This window comes from Loxodonta africana, chromosome 3 (genome assembly GCF_030014295.1).
Source record: "Loxodonta africana isolate mLoxAfr1 chromosome 3, mLoxAfr1.hap2, whole genome shotgun sequence".
NCBI lineage: Eukaryota > Metazoa > Chordata > Mammalia > Proboscidea > Elephantidae > Loxodonta > Loxodonta africana.
In genome coordinates, this window is record NC_087344.1 from 36,435,977 (window position 1) to 36,449,894 (window position 13,918).

Genomic DNA, 13,918 nt, shown 5'->3' on the forward strand with positions numbered 1-13,918 from the left:
CGTCTGTCACTTGGTTTGCCTCTGACGGTAGTTAGCAATCTCTCTGGAGTTTTCACTGTGTCTGTTCTTGCAAAGCCACACCTGCAGAGGCTCCCAGGACCCCTGAGCCCTGGGGCCAGGCCTGCGTGTGTTCCTTACCTGGCGCCACAGTCAGTCCCCATGCGTGACACATCAGTCCAGTCAGAGCTGTCCCCACCCCTTGCTGAAGCTGCCTGGGCACCGGGACCCACTGATCATCTGTGTACTGGGACTCAGCCCCACCCTCCCACCTCCACTCCAGAGACAGAAGAAACAAGCCACACTTGGGGCAGCTCCATTGCTAGGTTTTCCCCAGCTGGAGTTCCCTTAGCAAAACCTAGAAACTAAGAGTGAGCAGGAGGCTGGGGCCTGGCCTGGCCTCCCAATCAGCTGCAGTGCTAAGGCTCACAGATCTGGGTGCAAGACATGACCAAACCAAGCTCGGTTCTCAAGCCCCTGCCAGCCAAGAGGGGCCCCAGAAAGGGCCACCAAAGCTACAGACACCAGCCCTACCCAGGGTCCTTAGACATACAAACTGCCCACTGCTGGGACCAGGACCTTCTCCTAGGGCAGGCCCCCGAGGCCAGGGGAGAGCTGAGCCCCTGCCTTCCTCTCTGTTTATCAGGCAGTAGATGTGGGTGTGAGGGTCTGGGGCCCAGCTCCAGCCCAAGGCTCCTAGGAGACAGCCCATGATGGGGGAAAAGAGAGAAGGGCCCCCTCCCCAATCAGTTCTGGGACCATGGGCTGGCTAAAGATCTGGCGCTGGCCCTTAGACCCCCAGACCTCTGCCCTTGTCTGCTGGGCCCATCTCTCCCCTGCTCCCTGGATCACTGCCTGGTGGTACTGCCGAGCCTCCACACTGCATCCAGCTCAGGACTGCCCTGCAGGCCTGTGCTTTGGGCCTCAGCCTGATGGGAACCGGAGCTTTCTCCATGAATCTGCCTGGCCACACTCCAGGAGAGGTGCAAGCCACCTCCTTAGAGACACAGGCAGGCTGGAAGAGGGTGAATAGCATTTCCAAGGCATGCAGGGAGCTGGGACCAGGGTTCCGACCTCCAGGAGCCCCACCCAGGACTCCCTCCTGGTCAGCTGCCACCAAAGGCAGACCATGACTGTCCTTGAAAGGAGGGAAGGAATGGGACAGGGAGGTCTGGCCCCCGCCCAGGTCTCCATCATGCCTGGGTTGGCTTGGCCATGGGTCAGCTGTGAGCCTTACCTCTCTGAGCCTCAGTCCACCCACCTACAAAAAGGCGTTTTCATGGGACTGTCACAGAGGCAAGGAGAGAACCAAGGCAATGTCAGCAAATACCTGGGAGGGCACGAGGGGCACCTACAAAGGAGCTTGTCACCTGGAATGAGCTGAGGGCTGTAGGCGACTATACTCACCACTGTCATTAATGCATCAGCCTTTTTGAGAGGCCAGGGTCATTTGTCTTTTAACTTTGCAGTTACTACCGCTATGGTTCCCGGAGTTATTTTTACTTGAGTTACTTAATAGACAACTTCATAGCTATGCTAGCAATTCTTTATATTAGATTTCTCTATTCAAGTGACTGATGTGGTTTTTGTCTCCTGAAAGGATCTTGACCAATACAAACATTGGTACTAGCAGTGGTCCCAGCCAATAGAACCTCAAAGATGGGGTTGGGAGATTGGCCTGGTTGTGTCCTTGGACTTGAGTGCAGGGCTGAGCTCCTTCAGCTGTGGCAGTCATACTGGCTGCAAGGACAGTGGGGTGCAAGGATTCCCCTGAGTGCACTGGACTCAGGTCTTTACACTCGCAGCTTAAGTCACAGCCAGAGAATCAGAGGACACCTGTGGTCATCCCCTAGAAACCCCTTATTTCTCATATCCACAGCGCTCATATTGCTAAGAGGTCCCTGGGTGATGCAAATAGAGCCCTAGTGGTGCAACAGTAAAGTGCTCAGCTGCTAATCGAAAAGGTTGGCCGTTAGAACCTACCCAGTGGCTCCAAGGGAGAAGGACCCGGCGATCTGCTCCCGTAAGGATTATATCCTGGGAAACCTTGTGGGGCAGTTCTACTCTGTAGCACACGGGGTTGCCATGAGTTGGAATCGACTCAACGACAATGGTTTGGTTTTTTGATATTGCCAAAAGTCAAACACAACATTTAATTCTGAGAGTTGTGTGATACGGTGGAAGTTGCATTCATAGCATCATCAAGTCTCTCACGAGAAAGCTAGGGTGTTGATTGGGAAGGAATGGGACCCTGACACTTGGAGTGCGGATATCTGGCTGGACTCAGATGCAGTTGAGAATCTTGAACCCCCAGGTCATCTGAGCCTCCGTTTCCAGTGGAAGCAGCTGTTCTTGGTGTCTGAGAAGACTTGCCTTCCTCTGTTTGAAAACCTTACAATCACCTCACCTGGGCCAGGTGCTCATTCTGTTCAGCCACCCCGACCACCCTGGCTGCTTATAGATCCATAACTAGGGTCAGGTCGCAGCATTCCCCAGGGGGCAACTACAAGGTCTGACCCAGGAGGAAACAGCTCGTTCACCCACAGAATAGCAAGCTTTTGTTCACTCTCAGGCAGAAACCTGGAGATTACATATGAGAACCGAGTGTTAGACCAAGGAAGATGGAGTGTAACACTGGGTTGAGTTGGATTTATTGATGTGGGCACATGTTAACTTATGCTGCTGGAAGTGACTGTAACAGTTTACTTGGTTGAATGGAATCTGGACTGAGTGGTGGCCTACGATTAATCGGGTTGAAGTGCTAAAAACCAACCAACCAACAGACAAACAATTGCCATCGAGTCAATTCTGACTCATGGCATCCCCATGTGTTTCAGAGTAGAGCTGTACTCCATTGGGTTTTCAAGGCTGTGACCTTTTGGAAGCAGATTGCCAGGCCTTTCTTTCGAGGTGCCTCTGGGTGGGCTTGAACTGCCAATCTTTCCGTTAGTAGCCCAGTGTTTAACTATTTGCTCCATGTAGGGATTCCTGGTTGAAATGCTAGTCCTGGTATAATCTAGAGGAAGAAATCCAAAGGTTTAGGCGGCTAGAACAGTTGGAGTGAATTTATCGTCTTCAGCCGGTACGCTTCTGTTACATCCGGTAAGAGGGAACACGTGATTTATTTTCTCCTTAGCCCTATTACTGTGACAGACTATATGAATACATTTTCTAATTTTGAACTATCTTTGCTTTCCTGTATAAATCAATCATGATGTATTATTCTTTTAATGTGCTGTTGGATTTCAGTTTGTTGGTGTTTTGTTTAAGATTTTAGAACTGATAAATGTAAATGAAATTGGCTTGTGGTTTTCTTTCGGTTGAGGTGCGTAGAAGTGCTTGCTTGAAAAAGAACCTGGAAGCCTTTCTTCTTTTTCTTGACTACGAAGGAGTTTAAAGCAATTTAGAACTGACTGTTTTTAAAGACTTGTATATTTTCCCTTGAAATGGGAACTGGGCCTGCTTTGGGGGTTATTCTTTGAGAACCTCTACTCTTTCTGTGGTAATTATTCTGTAAGGTTTTATATCTATTATGGAGTCAGCTTAGTTAAATAACATTTTTCTGGGAAATAATCCCTTTTATTTAGGCCTCTATGATTCTTTTAATTATCTCAGTATCTGTTATTTTGTCCTGGTCATTGAAAAATTTTTGTATCTCTCTGATTTTTCTATTTTTCTCCGTTAAATTAGCTATTGGTTCATCTATTTCATTTTCTTATTTTTTGTTGTTGAGAATCTACATAGCAGAGCACGCATAATTCAACAGCTTCTACATGTACAATTCAGTGACATTGATTACCTACTTGGAGCTGTGCAACCATTCTCCCCCTCCTTTTCTGAGTTGTTCCTCCCGCACTAACATAAATTCACTGTCCCCTAAGGTTCCTATCTAATCCTTCGAGTTGCTGTTGTCAGTTTGATCCCATATAGACAGGTCTTAAAAGAGCATAATGCTCAAGGCAGACATTCTTTTTATTATTATTATTTTTTACTGTGCTTTAAGTGAAAGTTTACAATTCAAGTTAATTTCTCATACAAAAACTTATACACACATTGTTATGTGACCCTAGTCGCTCTCCCCCTAATGTGACAACACACTTCTCCTCTCCACCCTGTATTTCCTGTGTCCATTCAACCAGCTCCTGTCTCCCTCTGCCTTCTCATCTTGCCTCTGAACAGGAGCTGCCCACTTAGTCTCATGTGTCTGCTTGAGCTAAGAAGAACACTTTTCACCAGTATCATTTTATGTCCTATAGTCCAGTCTAATCTTTGTCTGAAGAGTTGGCTTTGGGAATGGTTTTAGTTTGGGGCTAACAGAGAGTCTGGGGGTCATGTCTTCTGGGGTCTCTCCAGTCTCAGTCAGACCATTAAGTCTGGTCTTTTTATTAGAATTTGAGTTCTGCACCCAACTTTTCTCTCACTCCATCAGGGACTATATGTTGTATTCCCTGTTAGGGCAGTCATTGGTGGTAGCTGGGCACCATCTAGTTCTTCTGGTCTCAGGCTGATGGAGTCTTTGGTTTATGTGGCCCTTTCTGTCTCTTGGGCTTGTATTTTCCTTGTGTCTTTGGTGTTCTTCATTCTCCTTTGCTCCAGGTGGGTTGGGACCAATTGGCGCATCTTAGATGGCCACCGGCTAGCTTTTAAGAACCCAGATGCCATTCACCAAAGTGGAATGCAGAACGCTTTCTTAATAAACTTTGTTATGCCGATTGACCTAGATATCCCATGAAACCATGGTCCCCAGACCCCTGCCCCTGCTACTCTGTCCCTTGAAGTGTTTGGTTGTATTCAGGAAACTTCTTAGGTTTTGGTTTAGTACAGTTGTGCTGACTTCCCCTGTATTGTGTGTTGTCCTTCCCTTTACCTGAAATAATTCTTGTCTACTATCTAGTTAGTGAATACCTCTCCCACTCTCCCCACCCTTCATGGCAAAGAATATTTTCTTCCCTGTTTAAACCCTTTCTTGAGTAGTGGTCTCATACAATATTTGTCCTTTTGCCACCGACTAATTTCACTCAGCATAATGCCGTCCAGATTCATCCATGTTATGAGATGTTTCACGGATTCATCATTATTCTTTATCATTGTGTAGTATTCCATCGTGTGAATGAACCATAATTTGTTTATCCATTCATCCATCAATGGGCACCTAGGTTGCTTCCATCTTTTTGCTATTGTACACAGTGCTGCAATGAACATGGGTGTGCATATATCTGTTTGTGTAAAGGCTCTTATTTCTCTAGGATACACTCCAAGGAGTAGGATTGCTGGATCATAAGGTGCTTCTATTTCTAGCTTTTTAAGGAATGTCAAGGCAGACATTCTTTACTGGCTAAACTGTTGTTTGGCTTTTAGAAGCCTACGAGGAATATTTTTGGTCATCTAATTTTAAATGGTCATATTCTGGATTTATTTATTAGTTGTGCAATTTTTCTCTTCCTAATTTATTGATTTTTGCTTTTATTCCTGTCTTCTGCCTTCCTTTTGCTTATTTTATTTTTTCTTCTTCTTTTTTTTTATTTTGGTAAATTTATAGATAACAAAACATTTGCCATTTCAGTAACCTTCACATGTACATTTCAGTGACATTAAATATATTCATCGTGTTGTTCAACCAGCACCATGAACAGTTCCCGGATTTTCCATCACCCTGAACAGAAGCTCAGTGTCCCCTAAACATTGTGTTTGCCTTTCCTCCTATTTTCCTAACTTCTTAAATTGAACATGCACTCCACTCCGTTCGTATTCTTATTGCTTAGTAGTAATATACGTATTTGAAGCCCTAAATTTCCTATGAGACACTGCTGCAGCTGTGCCCCATAGGTACTGCCATGTGCTATTTTTATTCTTTTTGTTTTCTCCATATTCTGCAATTCCAGATTTGATTTCCTCTCAGATCCAATTGTTGTTTCACACAAAGTTTTTCTAACTTCCAGGTAGTAAGGAAATGTAAAATATTAATTTGCAGCTTTATTGTCTTGAGGTCAGATAATGTTATCTATACCATCATGGTGATGACTTACCAGAAGCAAAAAATGCATGTTTGTCAGTTTGTTGTACTGTGGGGGGTTGCATGTTGCTGTGATGCCGGAAGCTATGCCACCAGTATTCAGATACCAGCAGGGTCACCCATGGAGGACAGGTTTCAGCTGAGCTTCCAGACTAAGACAGATTAAAAAGAAGGACCTGGCAGTGTACTTCTGAAAAGCATCAGCTGGTGAAAACCTTATGAATAGCAGCGGAACATTGTCTGATATAGTGCTGGAAGATGAGCCCCCCAGGTGGGAAGGCACTCAAAAGATGACTGGGGAAGAGCTGCCTCCTCAAAGTAGTGTCGACCTTAATGACGTGGATGGAGCAAAGCTTTCAGAACCTTCATTTGCTGATGTGGCATGACTCAAAACAGCTGCAAACATTCGTTGATAATTGGAACCTGGAATGTATGAAGCATGAATCTAGGAAAATAAGAAATCATCAAAAATGAAATGAAACACATAAACATCGATATCCTAGGCATTAGTGAGCTGTAGTGGGCTGGTATTGGCCATTTTGAATTGGACAATCACATAGTCTACTATGCCGGGAATGACAACTTGAAGAGGAGTGGTGTTGCACTCATCGTCAAAAAGAACATTTCAAGATCTATACTGTAGTGCAACACTGTCAGTGATAGGATAATACCTATATGCCTACAAGGAAGACGAGTTAATACGACTGTTATTCAAATTTACACGCCAACTACTAAGGCTAAAGATGATGAATCAAGATTTTTTAACAGCTTCTGCAGTCTGAAATTGATCGAACATGCAATCAGGATGCGTTAATAATTACTGGTGATTGGCATGCAAAAGTTGGAAACAAAGAGGAAGGATCAGTAGTTGGAAAATATGGCCTTGGTGATAAAAACAATGCTGGAGATTGAATGATAGAATTTTACAAGACCAATGACTTCTTCATTGCAAATACCTTTTTTCACTTAAAAAAATGGCAGCTATACACATGGACCTTGCCAGATGGAATACACAGGAATCAAACTGACTATATCTGTGGAAAGAAACGATGGAAAAGCTCAATATCATCAGTCAGAACAAGGCCAAGGACCGACTGTGGAACAGACCATCAATTGCTCATATGCAAGTTCAAGTTCAAACTGAAGAAAATCAGAGCACGTCCACGAGAGCGAAAGCACGATCTTGAGTATATCCTACCTGAATTTAGGGACCATCTCAAGAATAGATTTGATGTGTTGAACACTAATGAACAAAGACCAGACGAGTTGTGGAATGACATCAAGGACATCATACATGAAGAAAGTAAGAGGTCATTGAAAAGTCAGGAAAGAAAGAAAAGACCAAGATGGATGTCAGAAGAGACTCTGAAACTTGCTCTCGAACATTAAGCAGCTAAAGCGAAAGGCAGAAATGATGAAGTAAGAGAACTGAACAGAAGATTTCAAAGGGTGGCTCGAGAAGACAAAGTAAAGTATTATAATGACATGTGCTAAGAGCTGGAGATAGAAGACGAAAAGAGAAGGACACACTTGGCGTTTCTGAAGCTGAAAGAACTGAAGAAAAAATCCAAGCCTTGAGTTGCAATAGTGAAGGATTCCATGGGGAAAATATTAAATGACACAGGAAGCATCAAAAGAAGATGGAAGGAATACACAGAGTCATTATACCAAAAAGAATTAGTCGACATTCAAGCATTTCAAGAGGTAGCATATGGTCAGGAACTGATGGTACTGAAGGAAGAAGTCCAAGCTGCACTGAAGACACTGGTGAAAAACAAGGCTCCAGGAATTGACGGAATACCAATTGAGATGTTTCAACAAACAGGTGCAGCGCTGGAAGCGCTCACTCATCTATGCCAAGAAATTTGGAAGACAGCTACCTGGCCAACCGACTGGAAGAGATCCATATTTATGCCTATTCCCAAGAAAGGTGATCTAGCCAAATGCGGAAATTCTCGAACAATATCATTAATATCACATGCAAGCAAAATTTTGCTGAAGATCATTCAAAAGCGGCTGCAGCACTATATTGACAGGGAACTGCCAGAAATTCAGGCTGGGTTCAGAAGAGGACGTGGAACCAAGGATATCATTGCTGATGTCAGATGGATCCTGGCTGAAAGCAGAGAATAGCAGAAGGGTGTTTATCTGTGTTTTATTGACTATGCAAAGACATTCTACTGTGTGGACCGTAACAAATTATGGATAACACTGTGAAGAATGGGAATTCCAGAACACTTATTTGTGCTCATGAGGAACCTCTACATAGATCAAGAGGCACTTGTTTGGACAGAATGAGGGGATACTTCGTGGGTCAAAGCCAGGAAAGGTATGCGTCAGGGTTGTATCCTTTCACCATACCTATTCCATCTGAGCAAATAATCTGAGAAACTGGACTATATGAAGAAGAACGGGGCATCAGGATTGGAGGAAGATTCGTTAACAAACTGTGTTATGCAGATGACGCAACCTTGCTTGCTGAAAGTGAAGAGGAGTTGAAGCACTTACTGATGAAGACCAAATACCACAGCCTTCAGTATGGTTTACACCTCATAAAGAAAACAAAAATCCTGACAACTGGACCAATAAGCCACATCATGATAAACGGAGAAAAGATTGAAGTTGTCAAGGATTTCATTTTACTTGCATCCACAATCAACAGCCAGGGAGACAGCAGTCAAGAAATCAAAAGACAGTTTGCTTTGGACAAATCTGCTGCAAAGACCTCTTTGAAGTGTTGAAAAGCAAAGATGTCACCTTGAAGACTAAGGTGCGCCTGACCCAAGCCATGGTATTTTCAATTGCATCATTTGCTTGTGAAAGCTGGACAATGAATAAGGAAGACCGAAGAAGAGTTGACGCCTTCGAATCGTGGTGTTGGCAAAGAATATTGAATATATCATGGACTGCCAAAAGAATGAACAAATCTGTCATGGAAGAAGTACAACCAGAATGCTCCTTAGAAGCAAGGATGGCGAGACCGTGTCTTACATACCTTGGACATGTTGTCAGGAGGGATCAGTCCCTGGAAAAGGAAATCATGCTTGGTAAAGTGCATGGTCAGCAGAAAAGAGGTAGACCCTCAATGAGATGGATTGACACAGTGGCTACGATAACGGGCTCAAGCATAACAATGATTGTGAGGATGGCACAGGACCGGGCGGTGTTTCATTCTGTGGTACACAGGGTCGCTATGAGTTGGAACCAGCTCCACAGTGCATAACAAGAAGTTCTGGTGTCTTCTCGGTAACCCTGTCTCTGGTGATTTTTGTGAGAAGTAGGCTCAGCCTGTCCTCTGGGACACAGAGCTTGATTTTCAAGCATTAGATCCACCGTATCACACCGGATCCCTTTGAGAGCCTGCTTGCTTTTGTCTACTTGCTCTGCCACCAAGAGAGGGATGGATTAGCATCGGCCACCTCTCAGGGGCATCTGGAGGACGGAGTGTGGGTGTGGGAAGTTTCTCTCCTGATGCAGGTCGAGATGGATGGGGAGGACGCTGGGACAGAGCAGAACAAAGTCCCTGGAGCCGGGGAGGACGTGTCCTCTCTGTAGGGGAAAAGCCCTCTTGGGTGTGTTCTGTTGAGGAGCATACCCATCTGAGAAAGGACTGTGTGTGTTGCAAATCTTGGGAAAGTAGGGCCTGCTTGAAGCTTCCAAATGGGAAGGCAGGGAGGAGGAAGCAAGATGAAGCCCCCTGTTGGATCCCCTTCCCCACTCTCTGGGATCCCCACCTCCCCTGATTCTCACAGTGGAGTCACCAACCCCCGGCCCAGTCCCTGCATGGCCAGAGTCCAGCAGGTCCCAGGTGGTGCCAGGTGGGATGAAGAGAGCATGGAGGGCAGAAGGCTCACCCACTAGGGTGGGAGATGGGGAGGGGGCGGGGCCTGAGGAGAGAGGGGCTGCCAGTACCCTCCAGCCACTTCACCTACTACCTGGGGACAGGCAGGAATGGGAGCCACTGGGTCACCACACTGTGAAGGGTGTGGGATAAGACTATGGCCCACGTCCCTGTCCCATGTTCTGAGGAGCTGGGTGGGAGGAGGGGTGGGTGGGTGTCTTAGTTTCCTAGAGCTGCCATAACAAAATACCACAAAGTGGGTGGCTCTAAAGAACAGAAATTTATTTTATCTGAGTTCTGGAGGCTAGGAGTCTGAATTCAGGGCATCAGTCATGTTGATTCCTTCTGGGGACTTTGAGAGAGAAACTGCTCCATAGGTCTCCCCTAGTTTCTGGTGGCTGCTGGCAATGTTGGCATTCCTTTGCTGATTATAGGTGCATCTTCCTCCATCGTCACATGGCATCTGCCTTCCCCACCATCTATGACTCTGTTTCTGTGTCTGTCCTTCTCTTTTATAAGATGCCACTCAGAAGGGTTTAGGATTTTTTTTATAGGGTCTATCAGTTGGAATCAATTCAATGGCAGCAGGTTTGGTTTTGGAGCCCTGGTGATGCAGTGGTTAAGAGCTCAGGCTGCTAACCAAAAGGTTGGCAGTTCAAATCCAACAGCTGCTCCTTGGAAATCCTATGGGGCAGTTCTACTCTGTCCTGTAGGATTGCTATGAGTAGGGATCAACTCAAGGGCGATGCATTTGGCTTTTTTTTGGTCTACTCTGGTATGACCTCATTTAACTTAACATCTTCAAAGACCTATTTTCACACAAGATCACATTCACAGGGGTTAGGACTCCAACATATATTTTGGGGGGACACAATTCAACCCACAACAGAAGGTCAGGAGAGGCCAATCTCAGCAAGGGTTTCACACCACAGAAGGATGGGGCAGAGGGAGAGGAAACAGCGACAGAAGGAGAGAAACGAAAATGAGATAAGGAGGCCCAGGGCTGCTCCTCTTCCCAAGAGGGCCCAGCTTTAGGGGTGAGGCTGCCCACTGCAGCAAGGAACATGGAAGAGGGAGTGCGAAAAGGTGGTTCTAAACAACAGTGACCACCACGTGATCACTTGTAGACATGAGGACTGTGTTTGTTATGAGTATTTCTTCTTTATTTTGTTACGTGTGTGTGTATAGCAAATATCTGTGTTCTTGCCTCTCATCCCATTACTTATCCTAAAACATAAGATGTATTTACTTTGCATCTTCTGGAAAAGGGGTGAGTGCACTTTTAGTTGTACGAAGGATGGTTGTATCACGTTAGGTGGAAGTGTGACTTTGTTACTGTCTTTATGTGGAGATTAAGTATGGTTTAAGGAGATGTGTATGGGTGCCAGGTGGACAAATGGCGGACTGTGATGGTGAATTTTATGTGCCAACCTGGCTAGGCTACGATTCTCAGTTGTCTGGTCACACTAGTTCCTGGTATGGAGTAGGTACATGTGATTCAATCAGCTGGCTTTAAGTAAATCACATGATCCTCCATAATGTGGGTGGGCCTCATCCAATCAGCTGGAGGTCTGAAGAGCAAAATGGGAGTTTTCCTAGAGAGTACTTTGCATCCAGACTACAAACAGACATCTTGCCAGAATGCCTATGAATTTTGGGATGTAAGACTACAGGATTCTCCAGCATGTTGTCTGACCTACAGATTTTGGACTTCCCAGTCCCCACAATCATGTGAGCCAATTCCTTAAAATCTCTATGTATCTTACTGGTTCCATTTCTCCTGAGAACCCTAAGACATTTTGGTCTGAGCCCCTCAGGATGGCCTGCCACGTCTTGTACTTCCAGGGCCAAAAGGAAGTAACCTGCTTGTCTAGTTCCCACTGTCCCATCTGGTTCGGGGTGGTATGATCAGGGACTGGACACCTGAGGAAAACGACAGGGTGGCCTGTGGAGGAGTCAGTGGAGCCGGCAGCCTGAGGATGCCTCCCTGCGGACTCTTGCCTTCAGCCTCTTCAGGCCACAGTGCTCAGGATCCACGAGCAGGCCCTTCTCGACTGCTGTCCAGGCCTCTGCATGGCGCTGGGCCTCCAGGCAGCGCTGCCCGTGGTGCTGGAACACTTGGGCGGTGGGGCCCTGGCCTGGCCTCTCCCTCAGGCTGCTCACAGCCAGGGTGGGCGCCAGCTCCAGGGCCCGGGCGAAGGCCCCTGCAGCCTGAGCCTCATCCCCCAGGCTCAGCAGCAGACGGCCTCGGGAGCAGAAGTCCTCCGCCTGCATCGGAGGGTCACCACCCCCTGCTCCCTCCTGGAGCACACGATCCAGGTCCCTGAGTGCACGGTCAAACTCCTGCAGCTCGGCCAGGCAGGTGGCCCGCATGCGCAGGTGCTGGGCACTGTCTCTGCCTGCTAGGACAGCCAGTGAGCAAAAGCCCAGCGCCTGCCCTGGGAGCCCCGCCTCCAGGAGGGTGCTGGCTTCCTGGGCAGCGGCCTGCACAGAAAGCAATGGGAGGGTCAGCCTGAGAACCACTGGGCCCTCACCCACCCGAGCCTTACTGTGCTGCCAGCCAGTCTCTGCTTTTCGCTGGAGTGGCCTCGTGTGCAAAGGGGATGCCAGCTTCCTCCAGAGGGGGTGGTGGTAGGAGTGGGGGCAGAAGCCCACCGTCCTGCAACCCCACCCACCCTGGCAGGTCTCCAGCTTGCCAGGCACATCTCCTTGGCCTCCTCCTTGACTGTCCCTCCCTCTTGGCCTCCGATCTGTCCCCTCAATTCCACCTCCTCCTCACTAGTCCTTTCCTCTCTAGCACCCCCTACCCCTGACCTGGCTTCTTGGTTCTGACCAGTGAATGCTGTCTACCATAGCCTTCTCTCCCTGGGAACTGCAGGACAAGATCCTGGCCTCCCCTGCCAGTAGCCCCTCTGTCTCTTCCTTTTCTGAGCTGGGGCAGAAGCTCACACTCAAAACGTGCCAAACCCCCTCACCTCCTCTTTTCTGATCCTGGCTCTTCACAGAGTCAGCTATGAATAGAATCACCCCAACCACCCTGTGGGTCAATCAGCTTGCCTCCTGGGGCTCCTCCTCTCCTCAGGAACCTACAGTGACTCCCACTGCCTGAATAACGAGGCACAGTCAAGACCCTGACTTTCTCAATGTCCTTCTCCCACTCTTTTCTATTGCAGCCAGGATCTACTCAACGCTCCCAGCCTCACACCATACACTGTACAACACCTCCCTGGAACATTCCAAATCTGCCCCCATTCCTAGGGTGGCCTGGATTCCAGCTCCCCTCTCCCTTGCTGTGTGATCATAGCGGCTGAACCTCTCTGCCCAAGCTGCCTCGTCTGTGAAATGGGGCTTCTGACTGTCGACCTCAGGGTGGTTGTGGAGCTAGAGTGGGCTGGGCATGCAGAGCCAGGCAAAGAGTAGGATTCGGACACCCATAGCAGAACGTGAACGGACTCAACTTTGTGCTCCACTTTTTATGCACCTCGGCTGAATGGCTAGTCTGCACCTCCCCAACATTTGTTGAGATGGTGCCCACCACCTGTGCCCCTTCCCCTGGGCTGGGACAGGCCTGGGCTTTTTCCCACAGCCTGGCCACCGTCCATGGTTGATCTGGAATGCTGATTCCTTTAATGTGTCATTCGGTTGGGCCTCCCACCCCTCTGCAAAAAAGTCCTGTAACTTTAGGAACAGCTCGGTTAATGCCATCTCTGATTTCCTAAGATGCTGGGGGTGTTCAGCCACAGAGCTGGTACCTTCTTGGTCTCTTTTACCCAACTAAGGTTTATGGATCATGGCTAGGCCGTCTTCTGTGCAGGTCCCTTGAGACCAGCCAGGCCATGTATCCCCCAGGGCTCTCCTACTTCCGGGAGGAGAGGACTGTGCAGCCACAGTGTGGCAAACGCAGAGCAGGAAGCAGGTTCCGACCCCTTTTGGTTCACTTCAGGTCAGCCTGCATTGCCTGGCAACGGCCCAGCAACCAGCCTCCAGGTGGCCCCCAACTTGAGCAGCGCCCCTCCTCCTAGCTCAGAGACCCCATCCCAGCCAGGCCTCTCCCCCAAGCTCGGAGA

The 13,918-nt window shown here is 47.7% G+C and overlaps 1 protein-coding gene across 1 annotated transcript in view; it reads right to left on the bottom strand.

Moving 5' to 3' along the window:
- Positions 1-10,046: 10,046 nt before the first annotated feature.
- TTC34 (tetratricopeptide repeat domain 34) overlaps positions 10,047-13,918 on the bottom strand; it is a 33,562-nt gene continuing 29,690 nt past the window's right edge. Inside the window, exon 8 of the mRNA XM_023552507.2 lies at positions 10,047-12,335. Coding sequence (XP_023408275.2) covers positions 11,808-12,335 — 528 coding nt within the window. The 3' untranslated portion in view covers positions 10,047-11,807. The remainder of the gene's footprint in view (positions 12,336-13,918) is intronic.